This window comes from Podarcis liolepis (genome assembly GCF_965112155.1).
Source record: "Podarcis liolepis genome assembly, chromosome: 7".
NCBI lineage: Eukaryota > Metazoa > Chordata > Lepidosauria > Squamata > Lacertidae > Podarcis > Podarcis liolepis.
The window spans coordinates 9,795,150-9,813,158 of NC_139561.1; the positions used below are offsets into that span (position 1 = coordinate 9,795,150).

Consider the following 18,009-nt stretch of genomic DNA (forward strand, 5'->3'; position numbering starts at 1 on the left):
CTGTTTTAAGTGAGATGATTTGCCAAAGGCAGATCTGACGTTAATGAAGTACACCAGGGAGTTTTTGCATCTATTTTTGGAAGCAGATACCTTTCTAACATTTTCTATTAGCTGTCCCAAGGCTGGAGAGGAGGGTGGTAGTGGTGGGGAGGATCGTAGCCATTCTGCGCTCGGCGAAAAGCAATGAGTCAGCTGAACTGGGCAGCAGCCAAAACTCAAAAAAAGCAGATGACCTGAAATGATTGCCCATGTAGAGCCATCTATGTATTCACACAATTTCTGGCAGTGTTTACCTTGATTTTGCCAATCATCCCAACTGGAGGATGTCTTCACAATTTTAGAGATTAAACCACACTGCTAAAAAGTGAAGCGTTTCTGAATGGCGGGAAGCCCATCTCTTGCACAGCAATAATCTCAACGGATAGTTATTTTTGGATGCTGTCGGACCCATGTTGCATCAGCTCCCAGGGATAGTGGGAGTTGTACTTCAAGTGGAAGGCTACCCTCATATTGGGAACCAAAACTGTGCCTAAAACCATAAATGTCATGGTCCCTACCCAAGAATGTGCAGAATCAGGGAGAAGTGGAGTTTTCTCCCCTCATAAGTATCGGGCAGGGGGAAAACCACAATGCAAAACACAGCAGGGGCAATTGAAGAAACATCTGCGGCAGCTGTTGTTCAACTCCAGATCCCATTCACCCTATTGGCCATGTGGGTTGGGGCTGATGGAGCCAACATCTGCAGGGCCAGATGTTCCCTGTCCTGAGATATTCTTAAAAGGACTCTCAGCTTTGGCCATACTGCAGAGATGTGGTGATGGTGCTGCTGCTACTACTGGTGTGTTGGGGGCGCTCCTCATGGTCCCAAGTGCATCCAAGTCAAAGGCCTGGCAGGGATCTAGAGAAGCAGGACCAGTGGGGTGGGTGGGGAGTAGTGGAGGCTGGGGCAGTCTGGGTAGATAGATCTCAGCTGTACAGCTGGTAGGAAAGAGCAAACTCAGGTTCCTGCTTTTAGACTGGCAAAGGGGGGGGGGATTTTTAAGACCCCCAATTCTAATGTCACACATCCAAACCTCTCCTTGTATGCCCCATGGAGGACCATAAGGTCCATAAATAGCAACACCCTAGAGGTCCCGGGCCCTAAGGAAGTTAAGATTAGCCTCAACCACAGCGAGGGCCTTTTCAAAACTGGCCTGGTGGAATGCTGTCTCATGACACATGGCCCTGCGGGATCTGATTTCTGTAAGACAGAGTTGTTCCACCTGGCCTTTGGCTTAGAATCAGTTTGATTCCCTCCGCCTCTTTCTTTTTCCTTTCTCCTCCTGTGAAGAGGCTGCATCCGAATGTTTTAATGTTGTACAGTGGTGCCTCGCAAGACGAAAAGAATACGTTCTGGGATTCTCTTCGTCTAGCGATTTTTTCATCTTGCGAAGCAAGCCCATTGATGGATTAGCGCTATTAGCGGCTAATCGGATCAGCTGATAAGCGGCTTAGAAAAAGGGGGGGGGAGGAAAAAAAACTCGCAGGAACTCGCAAGACATTTTCGTCTTGTGAAGCAAGCCCATAGGAGATTCGTTTTGCGAAGGACCTCCAAAACAGAAAACTCTTTCGTCTAGCGAGTTTTCCGTCTTGCGGGGCACCACTGTATTTTAATCTTGTTTTTTAAAAATTGTATTTTAATCAACTTGTTTTTATTATTGGTTGTTAGCCACCCTGAGCCCGGTCTTGGCTGGGGAATAAATAACATTTATTATTTTTATTATATATTGGTAAGGAAAGAGGATCTTGAACCTGTGACTTTCTGCCTCTTCCCTCCATCCTCTCCAGGATGGGTAAGGAGAGAGGTAGGCTGGACTGCAACTGAGTGGGAGAGATGGGACATGGTGGCAATTGTTTCAGGGCTGCTCTTATACCTGACCTCAGATCTTCCTCGGGTGGGATTTCAAGATTCTCTCACAAACCCTGATCCTGGGTTCTTCTGTATTTCTGTGCTGTGCATCTTTCTCTGCCAGTGACACACCCTGTGTTTGTGTATTAAACTTGTTTAATAAATTAAATCTAATCTATTAGTTATGTAGTTATACATACATAAATATATCATGTATATTAAATAATATCAACTATACTGCAAACACTTTATAATTAACGATATGGAAATTTAATTCCGTGTGTGGCCTGTGGGTTCCGTGTCAAATTATTCTTGCTGCCCGCTTGGTATGAGTTGTTGGACTGCCCTGTTCTATTACTTCTTGAAGGCGCACCTGCAACAAAACACTACACACACCAGCTCCCTCTACTGACAAATTGTGGCCAGCCACACTTTGGCAATTAAATCTTATTCTACGGTAGAGCTGGACTGCTGGAACACGGTGAAAGCATGAAGGCAGAGTTGATGTGAAAAGAAAAGGCAATGGACAGTATTCAGTGGTAGCCACACCCTGAGTAGGCCCACTGCAATGGGTCTACCCTGAGTTTGACTAACACTGTGTACCACTCAAGGCCCTCATTTTAATAGCTTGCAGGTACAGCCCCTCCCTCTGCACAATTCAGACCCCTGGTGTACAGAAGTGCAGAGATTTCCACTTCAGCTGTGAAATCTTATCTCCTTCATGCCTTGATCTGCTACAAAGACACTGCTGGCCTTGTAAACTAAGCAGGATCGCATGGAATCAGTCTTTCCCCTTTGAGATTTTTTTCAACAATTAAACGGGTGGCGCTGTGGTCTAAACCACTGAGCCTCTCGGGCTTGCCAATCAGGAGGTCGGTGGTTCGAAACCCCGCAATGGGGTGAGTTCCCGTTGCTCAGCCCCAGCTCCTGCCAACCTAGCAGTTTGAAAGCACCCCCAAAAAGTGCAAGTAGATAAATAGGTACCGCTCCGGCAGGAAGGTAAACGGCGTTTCCGTGTGCTGCTCTGGTTTTGCCAGAAGCGGCTTAGTCATGCCAGCCCATGACCTGGAAAAACTGTCTGCGGACAAACACCGGCTCCCTTGGCCAGTAAAGCGAGATGAGTGCTGCAACCCCAGAGTCGTTCATGGCTGGAGTTAACTTCAGGGGTCCTTTGCCTTTACGCAGCATATAAATCTTATTGAACAAATAGATAACAAAGGAAGATTCTGCAACAACTATGTCCAGCCATTATCTCACTCTCTACAGCTACCCGCAATATGCTACATCATGTTTAGATATTAAAACAAAAGAAAAACCCATAATTAAATGCAATGTATACAATGTATGTATAAATAGCAAAGGACGCAGTGTGTGGTTGTGATGTTAAAACCCTCAGGATCAGGCCTCAAACTGCAATTTTGGAGACATGTAGGCACACAGCCCACAAAGGCCTAAGCTCCCTCGCTCCTTATTGAATCACCCATGCAGACTTTCCTTCAGGTTACCTAAATGAGAGTGTGAGAATTCTGACCATGCCCACTTGAAAAAGGCCTTTCAAAATGAAAGGAGGGCAGTTGGGAAGACTGCCATCCGTAAGGAGACTGCTGGTTCCCAGCGTAGGTCTACTGAGAATGAAAAGGAAAATAACTTCTGGTATCACTTCCTCCGTATAGTTAACGCCATGGTTTTCCCTGTAGTGATGTATGGAAGTGAGAGCTGGACCATAAAGAAGGCTGATCGCCGAAGAATTGATGCTTTTGAATTATGGTGCTCTTGAGAGTCCCATGGACTGCAAGAAGATCAAACCTATCCATTCTGAAGGAAATCAGCCCTGAGTGCTCACTGGAAGGACAGATTGTGAAGCTGAGGCTCCAATACTTTGACCATCTCATGAGAAGAGAAGACTCCCTGGAAAAGACCCTGATGTTGGGAAAGATTGAGGGCACAAGGAGAAGGGGACGACAGAGGACGAGATGGTTGGACAGTGTTCTCGAAGTTACCAGCATGAGTCTGACCAAACTGCGGGAGGCAGTGGAAGACAGGAGTGCCTGGCATGCTCTGGTCCATGGGGTCACGAAGAGTCAGACACGACTAAACAACTAAACAACAAAACAACAACAGCTCCCTCGGCTAATCAACTGTCAAAAAGAAATGCCACACCATCCACCTTCCTCCATCCAGCCCCCGCAAAAGAGTATTCGGATAGTTAGCTGTTTTAAGTCAAGATAAAGCAGAATTAAACTCTATAGAAAGGAAGTACGACCAGTAAAACTATTTTGTAGGGTTCTTTTTTCTCCAAACTTTACTGAGGTGTCTCCAGACAATCTAGAAAACCAATTTGTGAGGATAAACGCCATTGGAAAGCGAAAATGTTGAACGCAAATAGCCTCGCAGCTGAGGCACCTTCTTGATGATGGGCAAGAGCTGGGAGTCCACGTGCTTCTGGTCCGCCTTGCGTCGCTCCGTTATCTCGTATTTCTGAAAAAGCAGGACAGCATGTCAATCATTTGTTCACCCTTTAGAGCCTCCCCAGGGCCTACAACACCTCCCACTTCCTCTAGGCTGCTGCTGTGGACCAGGATGCAAAGAACTACTTCAATATACCCAGTGACATTTAATTCTTTTAAAAATAGCAAAACCTCCTCACTACACGCTGGCCAATGTCATTTCACAAAATGTTTCTGAAACTCCTCTGTTTGTCAAAAGCTCCCTTGGGGGTGGGGAGCGGCAGCAAAGGCTGCTATTTCCCCATCTATGGCGGGAAACTCACTTTCTGTGTGTATGTCGTGGTCTAGGAAAAAGAATTGGGCACAGGACAACAGGAAGCAGCGGTGTTTGTGTGCTGGGCTGCCCGCCCTCCCTCCCAACCAAGCTATGTGATTAAAGGCTAATTTTTCTGTAAAAAAATAAATAAGACGAGCATGAGCTCTGCAAGCCAATGAATCCCCATAGAACATGGGTAGGCAAACTAAAGCCCGGGGGTCGGATCCGGCCCAATCGCTTTCTAAATCCAGCCTGCGGACGGTCCAGGAATCAGCGTGTTTTTACATGAGTAGAATGTGTCCTTTTATTTAAAATGCATCTCTGGGTTATTTGTGGGGCCTGCCTGGTGTTTTTACATGAGTACAATGTGTGCTTTTATTTAAAACGAATCTCTGGGTTATTTGTGGGGCGTGAGAATTCATTCACCCCTCAAAAAAAATTAATAAAAAATAAATAAAATAAAAAATAGTCCAGTCCCCTACAAGGTCTGAGGGACAGTGGACCGGCCCCCTGCTGAAAAAGTTTTCTGATCCCTGCCATAAGAAGGTAATTTGTTTACTGCAAGCTTAGGATAAAATCTGCACCTAAAATCCGGTCCTATTTATTTCGTGGAAGGCAAGTCTTTTTCTGAAGGAGGTAGGCAGCCCAACTGTGCTAATGCCAGGTCCCCATATTTTGCTGGACTACATCACCCATCTTTGCTAGCCAGGGCATTGGGAGCTGGAATCCAAAACATGCAAAGGACCCAAAGTTGGAGAAAACTGTATATATCACACTAACACCATCACAACAGTCAAATGCACAATGCTGGACTCACTTCTGTTCAGCAGTCCCCCAAGAGTCACTACAGTTGTACCTCAGGTTAAGTACTTAATTCGTTCCGGAGGTCCGTTCTTAACCTGAAACTGTTCTTAACCTGAAGCACCACTTTAGCCTGGTATACTCTTCATTCAATAAATATTATGAATTTGGGTATATCAAAGATACATACAAAGTACTCTCAGGTCCCCTTCTGATATTTTACATTCTGTGGTTAGAGCAAATGAGTTGAACAGCAGCAGAGCTTGGCAGTTTGTTCTAATCGAGGTGTTACTCGAGTTGTCAGGTGGGCATGCTATCTGGGGGATATTGTTTGTCCTGCTGGAGACTTGTTAATATAGTGGTACTCGGGTTAAATACTTAATTCGTTCCGGAGGTCTGTTCTTAACCTGAAGCTGTTCTTAACCTGAGACACCACTTTAGCTAATGGGGCCTCCCACTGCTGGAGCACGATTTCTGTTCTCATCCTGAAGCAAAGTTCTTAACCCGAGGTACTATTTCTGGGTTAGCGGAGTCTGTAACCTGAAGCGTATGTAACCCGAGGTACCACTGTACAAAGATTTGGTGGCCTGCAAATCTACATCTATTTTTTCTCCAAGATTTGCTAACTCATGTGTGCTCAAGACAGACAGACACGCTTTGGCCCATCTCATTCACCCAGAAAACACACCCACCTCTTTCTCAGTGTCAAAAATTTCCCCCTCCTGGTGTTTGGGTTTACGCAGCCTCTTCTTCTTGAAGTAAAGATCACTGAGGTGCTTTGGAAGTTTCACACTGGAGATGTCAACCTTGGTTGAAGTAGCAATGACGAACTTCTGGTGAGCCCTGCGCAGGGGGACCCGGTTGATGGTCAGGGGACCTACAGGCAAGACACAGGACAAGTGAATGACATACGGTGGCCTTGAGGCACCAGGAAAAGGCCAGGCTCGTATGTGTTTTCCTGCCATTCAAGCGGGACACAACGTTGCTGCTCTACTCAAAGGAATCAACTGAAAACCCCCAAGAAAAACAAAACAAGCGATTCCAGCTATTCTATACTCTCAAGAAAAATGTAGCCAGCACAGGAAACTGGCAGAACAGCCTGGGAATGACAGGAAAACACACTTTAAAAAAATTAAAAAGAATACATATTTATTGCCAAGTACCTGCTACTCCACCTTAGTTCAAGAATTTCCAGAGTGGCTTTCAGGGTAAAAAAGGAAACGGAAATAGAACTCAGAAGAGGCACAAGATATTGTTGGGGTGTGGTTTCTTTGGGTCTTGAAAGTAATCCTGGAAGTGCCATTTGTCAAGTTTGGGTGTGACATTTATTGCTTTTTGCACAGTACTTTCTAAAGCAGTGCACACTGATGCTTAAAAAGGGATATGAGGGGTAAAATCCATTAAGATTCACCACACAATTAGTGGGATTCCATGATTTGTTTACTGTAAGAAATGTATTTGAGGGATAACCAGCATGCTACAAGTCTATTCGGATATCCATTCCACTGAGTTCAACAGAATTTGTTCCCAAGTGTGTATAGCTATAAATCGGCAAGTCCCCAATTTGAACCTTGCCCCTGGCACGAAGTCACCAAATGAAACTTTCTCAAACTCAGCCCCTGCATTCATATCACTTGGGATAATAGTGATTCACCTTTAGGGTCTGTTGCATGACATGGTCCTCCAGATGTTGCTGGACTCTGAACCGCCACCAGCCACAGCCAGCTTGGTCCATGACCAGCGAACCACAGTTCATCAACATCTGCAGGGTGACAGGTCCCCCATGCCTGGGCTTACAACTAGTTAGCACAAAGTTCTTTGAATAGGTCAAAGAGCTCTATGTGTTAAGTACTATTGTGGTAATATTTGAGGTGTACTTACGATATTCACTACTTCCACCCCTTTAATGGCTGTATTTGTTTTAATGAAGGAAATGAAATTTATTTAAGAGTCCCAACATACAAAATACATCAAATAGTTAATCCAGGTCAGCAGAGATTATAGGAAAGCAAATGTTATAGGACCTAGCTGTCCATGTATGATTAGCTTACCTGTTACAAGCAACAGACCACTTCCGAGCTGCTTCAGAAAGACCACACGCTAAAAACAAGACAGAGGAGGTTTGTAAGCAGGGTGAAGGAACACCAATCACCTGCAAATAACGCTAAACTATGGTTTAACCTTATGTCTGAAAACTGCCCATAGCTCAACTTTGGCTCGCTTACGGCTAACAACCACAATCTGAAGCCATGGTTAATGAACTGCAGGTTGTTTTAGAGAAGCAGATAATGGCTTAACATAGGTCAGAGCATTGTGAGTCATACAGAGTCCCCCTTACCTTGCCTCGGTGGCGACCAGTGAGAAGGATCACAACAGTTCCTGGGGTTATTGAAGCCCGCAGCTTCCTCTTGTGTAAGGCAAAATTCTTTTTGCCATGACTCAGGAGTTTGCGGGGAACATCTTCTGTTGGGTAGTACCTTGGCTGAAAAGAGAGAAATTATTAGCTTTCGCAGTCTAGTTTTGACTTCAGCACCCCCTTTCTTCCAAGAACTCATTCTTGACACTTTTAATGCTTGACGTGGAAAAATCTCAGCCATGTGTTTGCCCAACAGCCAAAAGGTCTAGCAGCCTCTCCAGCAATACAGTGATGGCACATATACAACAAATTCTGAAATCTATAGATCTGAATGTGTTCTTGTGCAGCAAAGTATCACAGCACCGGTGCAATTAAAGAAAGCTGCTTATGAAGCTTTCCATTTATCAGTCTTTAAACATATCAAAGCAAAGACAAACAACACCCCTACAGAGCACAAAATCAGAGAGTTGGACACCTGCACAGATAGGGGCTTTTTTCTACTTTGCACAGAAATGGTGAAAATTGATAATGCAATGTTTAATGATAATTCTCTGCACAAATCTCAATTTGTTTTGTATCTCAACTTGTTTTTGAGCTTATTTGCATTGTAGGAATGTATCTTATTACAAAGGAAGAACATTAGGTGAGCATTCACCACACTGTATGGCCTAACTTCAAGGATCTAAACATTCAACTCTCACTTATACTTTACAGCGGGTGCGGCCTGCCACTTGTCGGTTGGACTGCAAACACTCACTGATCATGCAGTTTGGGGTTAATGGCAGATAGAGTCTGACAATACCCAGAGGGACAGATCTTCCTGCCCCCCACGGCTTAAACAAGAGAATAAGCAGGCGGTTGTTTTGATTCAAGTGTCACCTGCTACAGGTAGCAACATTTATGCAGACCACCTGTGATCAGCCGTACACATTTTACACAATCAATCAAACTGCAACAGCAGCAAGCCACTGTATCATTCCTAATTAGTCAAGTCCAGATATGTTCCTATTATGCTATTCTCCTTCCTGCACACAGCGGGGGAAGGGGGCAGATTTCAGGCTCATGGGAACTGATTTCCCTTTCAGCAGAACCCCAAGATATAGACCGTCAGGTGCAAAAGACACATAAGTAGAATTAAAAAACAGAGGCTATGCTACTATTGTACTTAAGTGTTCACAAGCACTGTGCTCACTAGTTCAGATGAAGGTTTCAGTTGGACTTAAAATTACACTTGATCCAATATTACTAAGTTGGCTATAAGTTGGCGATTCTGCACAGATCAGGCAAATTTGGCACATACAATTTTGTCATATCCTGTAATTGCTTTCTTTTGAGAAGAGGCTATAGGTTTCAATAATATAGCACTAAATACTGCTTTAAGGTTCAAGCAAACCTCTGTAATTCATTTTTTATTAACTATTTTATTCTGTTTTTCAACAGGTACAAAATGAAGTGAGCAACAAAATCGAAAACAGGAAACAGAAGGGATGAAGAACCAAAGTCTCTTAGGCATGTATGGTATTTATGTATCTTATTTCATAAACTTTACACACTGCTTGTTGAAAAAATACATCAAAGCAGTTTGCAAATAAATTATAAGAAAAATTAATAATTTAAGACCTTCAAAAAGTGAAACAGACTAAAAACAGATTAAAATCTATATTAACTTTATAAGCAAACATGTCTGTTTAGCAGGTGCCTCAGAGTAACAATGAAGGTGCCTGCCTCATATAAATATAAAAGAGATGGGGTCTTATTTGCATATGTGGTGGAACTGCATAGTTATCCGAGACTTCTGGAACAATATTTATGATGAACTTAATTTTTAAAAAAGACCAGAAACCCTCCTTCTAGGCATATTGCCAATAGAAATAGGGAAAAAATATAGAAATATTGTTCATGTATGAAACAATGGCAGCCAGAATATTAGTGGCAAGAAATTGGAAAAATTAAGCAATACCTACAATAGCAGAGTGGCAAGCCCTAATGATAGAATATCTACAGCTAGCAAAGATGACAGGGAGAGTAAGAGATCAATCGAAACAGAACGTATATAAAGAATGGAGAATATTTAAAGAATACCTAAAAAATTACTGTAAGAATAAGAATTGCCTGGTAGAACTAGAGTGATTCTTGTAAATAAAAGATGGAAATAATATTATGTTCGGACGTACGAAAATAATTACCGTATTTTTCGTCCCATAGGACGCACCTAGTTTTTTTTTTGGGGGGGGGGGAAATAAAGGAAAAAAATTTCCCTTTATTTCCCCCCAAAAACCAGGTCAGGGAAAGCAAACCAGGTCGGGGAACAGCGGTATGGCGGCGCTCCGCCTCCCCGCTGTCCCCCAGCTTGTGGGGCTGGCCGATGTCTGCCCAAAGCGCGGGGCGCTCTGCTTCAGCGCGCCCCACGCTCCGTGCAGCAGGCTGCTATCCGCAGCCTAGGGAGCCCTGCAGGAACTCCCACAGGGCTCCCCAGGCTGCGGATGTCTGCCCGGCGTGCGGGGCGCTCTGCTTCAGGGCGCCCTGGGCGCCTATCTGCAGCCTGGGAAGCCCTGCGGGAACTCCCGCGGGCTCCCCAGGCTTGTTGATAGCTTCCTGAAGCCTGGAGAGAGGGGTCGGTGCGCACCGACCCCTCTCGCTCTCCAAGCTTCAGCGAAAGCCTGTATTCGCCCCATAGGACGCACACAGATTTCCCCTTCATTTTTGGAGGGGAAAAAGTGCGTCCTATAGGGTGAAAAATACGGTAAGTTAATTTGAGACGGTGCATTATAAAGGAAAGAATAGATATAGTAAATGAAAATATTTGGAAGCCTTTTTTAGCTGATTTATAGTAATGTTTTTGTTCTTTTTTGTGAGTTTGTAAATATGATATGGCATTTACATATATGAAATGTACAGTGGATGCTCGGGTTGTGAATGTGATCCGTGCGGGATGCACGTTCACAACCCGCGTCTGCGCACGTTGCAATTCGGTGCTTCTGCGCATGTGCAAAGCGCGATTTAGCGCTTCTGCACATGTGCGACCGCCGAAACCCAGAAGTATCCCGTTCCATTACTTCCAGGTTTCGGAAATCCGTAACCCGAAAATCACAACCTGAAGTGACTGTAACCCGAGGTATGACTGTATAGTATTATGTGGTTTTTTTCTCTTCTCTTTTTTCCTTTATATTTTCTTGCTTTGTGCCTGTATTAAATGTCATTGCGTTTTGATTTTTTTTAAAATTCAAATTAATAAAGATTTAATAAAAAAATATATATATAATAGTTCAGTAGTACAGGATAGAAAGCATAGTTGCCTCTATATAATTCTGAACTACATTCGGTCGTGGAAGCTAACAGACAACATACGAAGGAATCCAAGGGCCCTCATGACTGCAAAGGGATTGATCCTATAACACCAGATGGACAACTCTTGCCAACTGTTAAGCAGGTAATAGAGTGAGAACCTTGCTGAAACACTTGTATCTGTATGTGCAGCCTGTCACAAGAGAGCAAGTTCTGGATAGTGAGCATCTATTGAACTGTATATGCCTAAGCTGACTTTCTTTGTAATCAGAAGTATATTGCTGTGTATCTAAATCTGTCCGCTTGGAGCAGCACTGTGAGCTGGAAAATGCTTGTTTATGTGTGGATACACATTGCTGCATCCCTCCTCCCTTTGATTCACCTTTCTTGTTTTATAAAAATAGTATTAATAATCATTTAAAAACTGGGTGCCTCTTAGCACATTCTGAGCCAAAGAATTTGCTTTCAGTACCGTTAACAGGGTGAAATGGAGCTCAGAATGATTCCATGCAATAGTCCACTCCTGGTTCACTTACTTCACTTCAGTAGCCCAAAAGTGGTTTGTTGTCCAGTAGGGTACGTGGGAACCTAAAGCCCTTGCCAACCTACTGCAGATTCTCCAGAGATTTACCAGTAGATCCTGCTCTAACCGTGGCCCAGTGCTGCCATACAGACTGTTGAAGCAGCCAAATTTTTTTGAGAAGAAGACATTAAGCTATTTGAAGAGAACTATAGCACTGAGAACACCCTAGTCTAAAGTAATTTTTTGGTTTTTTTACTAGTCAGCCTACCCACAGATTAAGTCATCTGTTATGCCTAAAAAGAACGAAAGAACCAACTTTTGTATCTGTACTCTGGCTGCTCAGCTGCACAGCCCCCACTAGGCAGAATGTACTCCCCCAAAGCAAGTGGCTGTTTTCAAGCCTGATGAATTTTTGCTGTGCTCAGTTATTCATAAGGGAATTGCAGCATTTAATAGATGACATGCAAGCACCTGTAGCTTGACACCTCCCCCTGCAAAAATTTCTGCTGCAACCTACTTTTTATTCCCAATTTACTACGTGGGAGTGGCAACAGGAAGAGGGAAAGTGGTCAGCCAGCAAGTGTATATCGAAGGTGTAATTTGAGACCAAACGTGGCACATTCAACCTTGAAAGCCTTAACTGCTACAGTTCACCAGCTTGCAGACAAGTTCTTACCATTTTGCGAAGTTTGACCACCCTGTTGCCTCCATTCTTATCACCTCCAACAGGCTTCGTGATAGTAGCTGGCTCTTTCTCTCTTTTCTTCTTTTCTATCTGAAGACAAAACAAAACACAAACTACTTTAGAAATATATTTGCAAACTAGCTTTCAATACAGTGCAGAAGAGAAGCTCTGCTGCCTCATACTTGGAATCTGGCTGAGATTCAGCCAGACGCCTCTGATAAGTCCGCAAAAGCTGAGCCCAGTCAAGAGCCCTCTCCCCTCTTGCTTGTTTCAGGCACCTGATATTCAGAGGTACACTGCCTTTAAATGTGGCGGTTCAATGTCACCAACCAGCTGTTGAGATATGAAATTATTATTACAGGGAGACCAACCTGACGTCATTCAACAGCCACAGGAGGTACAACTACAAGCTCTCTTCCTCCCTTCACAGGTGGAAGAACATTCAGCCTCATCAGTTGGCCAGGAATTGCAGAATTAAAGGAAAGCAAACTCTGGCATCTGCCATCAGACCCAGAGCCACTGGGAGGACGTGCACCCTGCCTCCCAGGAAGTACATCACAGTAAGGGCCCCAACGATTGGTCAAAAAAGAGAATGCTGCAGAGGTCTTGCTCCCCTCCCCACGCCAGAAAGATCACTTATAAGAACCAGGGTCCAAGCTGGGTTTATTCCTCATTTCTTCTCCTTTTTCACTGAACAGCAGGGTAAAAATGAAATTTATCTAGCCCTTTTAAAAAGCCTTCATCAAGCTGCATGCCAGCAAATGTTCTGTATGTTAAATGGCAGCTTGTAAGTTTTGCAGCTCTACCTACTATGAGCTCTGAAAGAGTGCTAGTTCCCCCTACCTTAGTTTCTGGAGCTTTGTACTTGCGCTTGTACATGGCCTTCCGAGCATACATGGCAGACCGGGAATACTTCCCGATTCCCCGGGCCAGCACTGGGTTGCGGCTGGCATGAACCTTCCGAACCCTCTTTGTTTTCTTCTCGCCCGCCATCTAGAAAGCAGAGAAATCAACATTAGCAAATTGCAGAACATAAGCAAGAAAAAGGAAAAGTGCATTGCACAATGGAAAAAGACATTTAAGGTTTTTTGTTTGTTTTAAAAAAGTTTCTAGCCCTCAACATTGCACAACAGTTACAATCAATACAGCATTGCTTCATTGGGATAAAGAATAGTTCTGAAATATCAAAAACGAGCTACAGTAGTAGCATGGAAATAAAACAAAGACCACATTCTTTAATGATAACAGGCCTCTTCCATTAGTGTTATCATAACTTTCAGATATATTCTGATACACACACATATGTGTATGTGGTGGCAATTATCTATTATGAAGCAGACTGTACTCCACAAAAACGTACGTTGCAATATTAGCTGCGTACACAACCACACGTTTAAAGCACACAAATTCCCCCAAAGAACCCTGGGAAATGTAATTGGTTAAGGGTGCTGGGAATTTTGCTCTGTGTGGAGTAAACTTTAGTTCCCAGAATTTCTGGGGGGAAGCCATGTGCATTGAATATATGGAGGCCATGAAACCACTGATGTCTGTGCTACACTAGATATACTGCACGGTCTCCCTTTGGTCTTTTAACTCTGTACTTCAGTTAGCTTATGTACATGAAGTTTCCCCCCTGAGCTGATGTCTCTGTCGGATACAGTATTTATTTATAACAATGCCAAAGTAATTGATGATAGCTTTCCCAAGCAAGCTTAGGTAGGATTACAGCTCTAGTCTCCCAGAAGAGGAGAGGGAAGGCTTGTTTTAAGAATATAAACAGAGCGTGCTGGAACCATCCTGTTCTGAAAGTGGCCAACCACATTCCTGTGGGATGCCTGTAAGCAGGACCAAAACACAAGAGCCCTCTCCCCTCCTGCGTCAGTAGCATTGCTGCCTCCAACTGTGGAGGCAGAGTATAGCCATCATGGCTAGTAGCCATTGATAGCCTTCTCCTCAATGAATTATAAGAACAGAAGAATAACCTGCTGGATGGGAAAACCCGCAAGCAACACTCTTCCCCACTGGTCCAAAAGGTTTAAAAATATTATATTTAGACAAAATGCCCACTTCACGACTGGCATCCTATAGACACTTTCCTGCTTTTCATAAATAAAAGGTCAGCTGACTATTAAAAAGAAGCTGTAAGGAGGTGACAAAAGTCACAAAGAACTCCTGGCCAACTGGTCTACAGAGACATTCCCAGGTCGAACTTGAACACAGACCCTTTTCTCATGCTCAAAGACCCAACCCAATGCACCAATATAGGGCCACCCACAAAACATGCCACACATCGAGGCTGGCGAAATCGTGGCCCAGAAGAGACAGTATTAGGATGGGCGAGAAACACCTGAGAGACGCGTTAAGTGTTTCCCACGTAGCCACGACCAACCCCAGAGGGCGAGAACCATTTGCAAGATCGTGGAAGGACCCAAGAACGTGCGGCTAAGAAGCCGACAGCTCCTCCCGTTGAAAAACCTTTCAAGCGACCTGTTGGGTCCGAGATGCTCCCCCCACCCCCCGTCGCAAGACACCCAAGAACAGTGACAACACGTGTTCCTCCTCCGAGCCGCGCGCCTCTTCGGTGCAATACGGCAGCCCCCTGAAAGCAACCGGCCTGCCAAGCGAGTGAATCCGCGGCGGCCTAAAACTCCTGCGGCGCCTGCCGGGGAATCCCACCCCGCCGACCAGAAAAACAGCCCCGTAGCGCCCGCCGCACGTCCGCCGAGGAGCCTGCTCCTACCCGCACCTCGCTCGGTGCCTCTTTAAGGCGGATGGCAGCGGATTATAACGGCGGGCCTGAGGAGCGAAAAGCCACCACGACGCCATACTTACCTTCGGAGAAGGGAAAAAGAGGCAATATCCGGGACCTCGGCGGTAAAGAGAAAGCGGGCGTGACGTCACCGCGCGCGACCCAAGGCATTCTGGGGGATGTAGTTTACTGTGCTGTAACCTTCCCACAGTTTGACTTCAGCCCCAAAGGCTCACTTCACTATTGTCTCCCGAGACAGCCGGATGCCAACTAACTTTGTGGTCGTAGCTGCTATTCCGAAAGGAGCATAGATAGGCATGATATCAATTCCTTGCCTGATGATCCTTAGCAAGGAATTTGCCTTTCCCCCGGTTGCTGTACACTGGATCGACATCTTCATTATTACAATTAATTTATTACTTGCCTTCTAAACCACTGTCTCTAGACAATTTGCACATAAGATAAATTTACACATAAAACCAGTTTAAAACATACATACAGCAAATGAATTTAAAACCAGACTAAAATCCAAACAAGTGGACACTACAGTGGTACCTCGGGTTACATTCGCTTCAGGTTACAGACGCTTCAGGTTACGGGCTCCGCTAACCCAGAAATATTACCTCGGGTTAAGAACTTTGCTTCAGGATGAGAACAGAAATCGTGTTTCGGCGGGGCAGGGCAGCAGCTGGAGGCCCCATTCGCTGAAGTGGTGCTTCAGGTTAAGAACAGTTTCAGGTTAAGTATGGACCTCCGGAAATAATTAAGGACTTAACCCGAAGTACCACTGTAGTGGTAAAGACCCATTTATCCAGCTGACAAAGCCTGTTGGAACAAAAAAAAAACTTCAATAGTTTCTGGAAAGTGTAGATAATGGGTGCCTTTTGATCTCAAGAGGGATGCTCTTCCAAAGAACAGGGACAGCCACATTAAAGCCCTGCTCCAAGTTACTGCAGAACGTGTTTCTGAGATCTTTGGAACTTGCGGCAGAAAATCTCCCACAGGTCACAGGGAACTATGGGCAGTTCATGAAAACCACCAGTGGTGTCCAAACTTTTTTTAAAGAGGACCAGATTTAATGAAGTGATGGGCCGTGAGGGCCGACCAAAGTTGTTAATCTTTTTTTAGGGTTCAAGTTGTTGAGGTATTTTTAGGATTATACCCCAGGAAATAAACTGTCACAGGGGCTGGATTAGGCCCCCGAAACAGACTTCAGACATACCTGACTTATACTGTACTACAACACGCTTGGTTGTTTTCAGGGTTCCACAAGAGTCTTTGCTGTTTTCCTATTCAGCATTACAAAATATTACAAAAGGAGCCATCTGTCATAAAACATGCTTTATGATACGTTTCCTTCTTTTATCATAACGCAATATAAATAACAAAATTTTTGGTCTGAGAGTGTGGTCTGAGAGCTTTTGTTTGGTGCTTTGGATAGTTGACGGCTTGAGCACCACTGCTTTGGGTTTTGTGATGGAAGAAAGGTGGGGAGTAAATGTAATAAAATTGGCAGTTCTCTGAATGTTGAAAGCTGGCTGTGTTTTGTTCATTACTGGAAGATATATGGATGAATATTATTTTTGTAAATTATGGAATATATATATAATAAATCTAACTTATTAAAATACATTTTATACTATAGTCATATCCTACATTGTAAAATAGTACATTAAAGACTCATACACTTATTATTGGCCTGAGTATTCATGATCGAGAGTAGATTTTATCAGATATATGAAGTTAGGAAGTTAGTCAGATATAGTCAAAATAAATAAAAAAACTAAAAAATTGTCCAGTAGCACCTTAGAGACTAAGTTTGTTCTGGGTACAGTACAGTATAAGCTTTCGTGCGCATGCACACTTCTTCAGATACACATGCACACGAAAGCTTATACCCAGAACAAACTTAGTTGGCCTCTAAGGTGCTACTGGACGATTTTTTAGTTTTTTTTATTTATTTCGACTGCGTCAGACCAACACAGCTACCAACCTGAATCTAGAGTCATATATAGGTGTAAGGACAAGTTCAAGCAGTGAAGCCAAATTGCAAAAAGCACGGGCTGCAGCAATTCTGCTACAGCTTTCACGCATGCAAATAAAGCCTGGAAATCATTCACATTAGGCGCTGGTAACCGAACCACCAGGATTTGCAAACTAGGAGAAAATAGGTAGCCGTGTTGGTCTGCCATAGTCAAAATAAAAAAATTCCTTCCAGTAGCACCTTAAAGACCAACTAAGTTAGTTCTTGGTATGAGCTTTCGTGTGCATGCACACAAGAAGTGTGCATGCACACGAAAGCTCATACCAAGAACTAACTTAGTTGGTCTTTAAGGTGCTACTGGAAGGAATTTTTTTATTTAGGAGAAAATAAACATGCAAGTATGGAAAGGGTGCCAACCATAGAAATGCTGCTGTCTAGAGCTTTCCGCCAAGAGCGGCTGCTTCCCAATGAATACCAGAATTCGAGGCACTGCGTGCCTCTCTGCCCTCGGCTGTCTCTATGGTCATTCTAGGAGGCGTCCCTTTTCCTCCCCTGTGGGCGGGACCTGCCGCCGCCGCCGCGTCGCGGGCGTGTGACGCGCTAGTGGCTGCGACGCTTTGCTCTGTGTGGCTCTCCCTCCCAGGCCCTGAATGCGGCCGGGCCCGGGTTGGTTTCTGCTCCCCACCTCCCGGGCCGGGCTCCCCGTGAGGCGAAGGGGCCCCATGTGAGAAAGCCGGAGACGGAAAGATGACCTCGAGGAGGTGAGCGGGGAGGAACGGCAGGCCCCGCCCCTCCGCTCTTCCTGTGGGGGAAGGGGGCTTGGCCCCTCCCCACTGCTGTTGCCATGGGGACAGGTGGGGGTAGCCCCAATCCCTCAGGTCCTTAATGGGGTGGGGTGAGGTGCGGGGCGGCCTTTCCTTTGCCGCAGGACAGGCTATACGGGGGCGGGGGCGGAGAAGCAGAGGGGCTCCTTCC

The 18,009-nt window shown here is 44.7% G+C and overlaps 2 protein-coding genes across 2 annotated transcripts in view; one reads left to right on the forward strand and one right to left on the reverse strand.

Annotated features, from left to right (window-relative positions):
- Positions 1 to 4,162: 4,162 nt before the first annotated feature.
- Positions 4,163 to 15,151, reverse strand: RPL6 (ribosomal protein L6). Its single transcript, XM_083511428.1, has 6 exons — positions 13,145 to 15,151; positions 12,293 to 12,391; positions 7,791 to 7,934; positions 7,504 to 7,552; positions 6,145 to 6,329; positions 4,163 to 4,366 (listed from the first exon to the last, which is right to left on the reverse strand). Exons 1-6 carry the CDS (start codon positions 13,292 to 13,294, stop codon positions 4,214 to 4,216), a joined length of 780 nt encoding a protein of 259 aa, XP_083367554.1. The 5' UTR covers positions 13,295 to 15,151; the 3' UTR covers positions 4,163 to 4,213.
- Positions 15,152 to 17,564: 2,413 nt separating this feature from the next.
- Positions 17,565 to 18,009, forward strand: part of PTPN11 (protein tyrosine phosphatase non-receptor type 11) — a 31,718-nt gene continuing 31,273 nt past the window's right edge. The window contains exon 1 of the mRNA XM_083511418.1: positions 17,565 to 17,795. Coding sequence (XP_083367544.1) covers positions 17,782 to 17,795 — 14 coding nt within the window. The 5' untranslated portion in view covers positions 17,565 to 17,781. The remainder of the gene's footprint in view (positions 17,796 to 18,009) is intronic.

Coding starts and splice junctions, on each gene's coding strand:
- RPL6 (XM_083511428.1), bottom strand. CDS start 13,294: ATGGCGGGCGAGAAGAAAACAAAGAGGGTTCGGAAGGTTCATGCCAGC. Junction 7,935..12,292: donor TGGTCAAACTTCGCAAAATG/GTAAGAACTTGT, acceptor CTCTCTTTTCAG/CCAAGGTACTACCCAACAGA. Junction 4,367..6,144: donor TTTTTGACACTGAGAAAGAG/GTGGGTGTGTTT, acceptor CTGCTTTTTCAG/AAATACGAGATAACGGAGCG.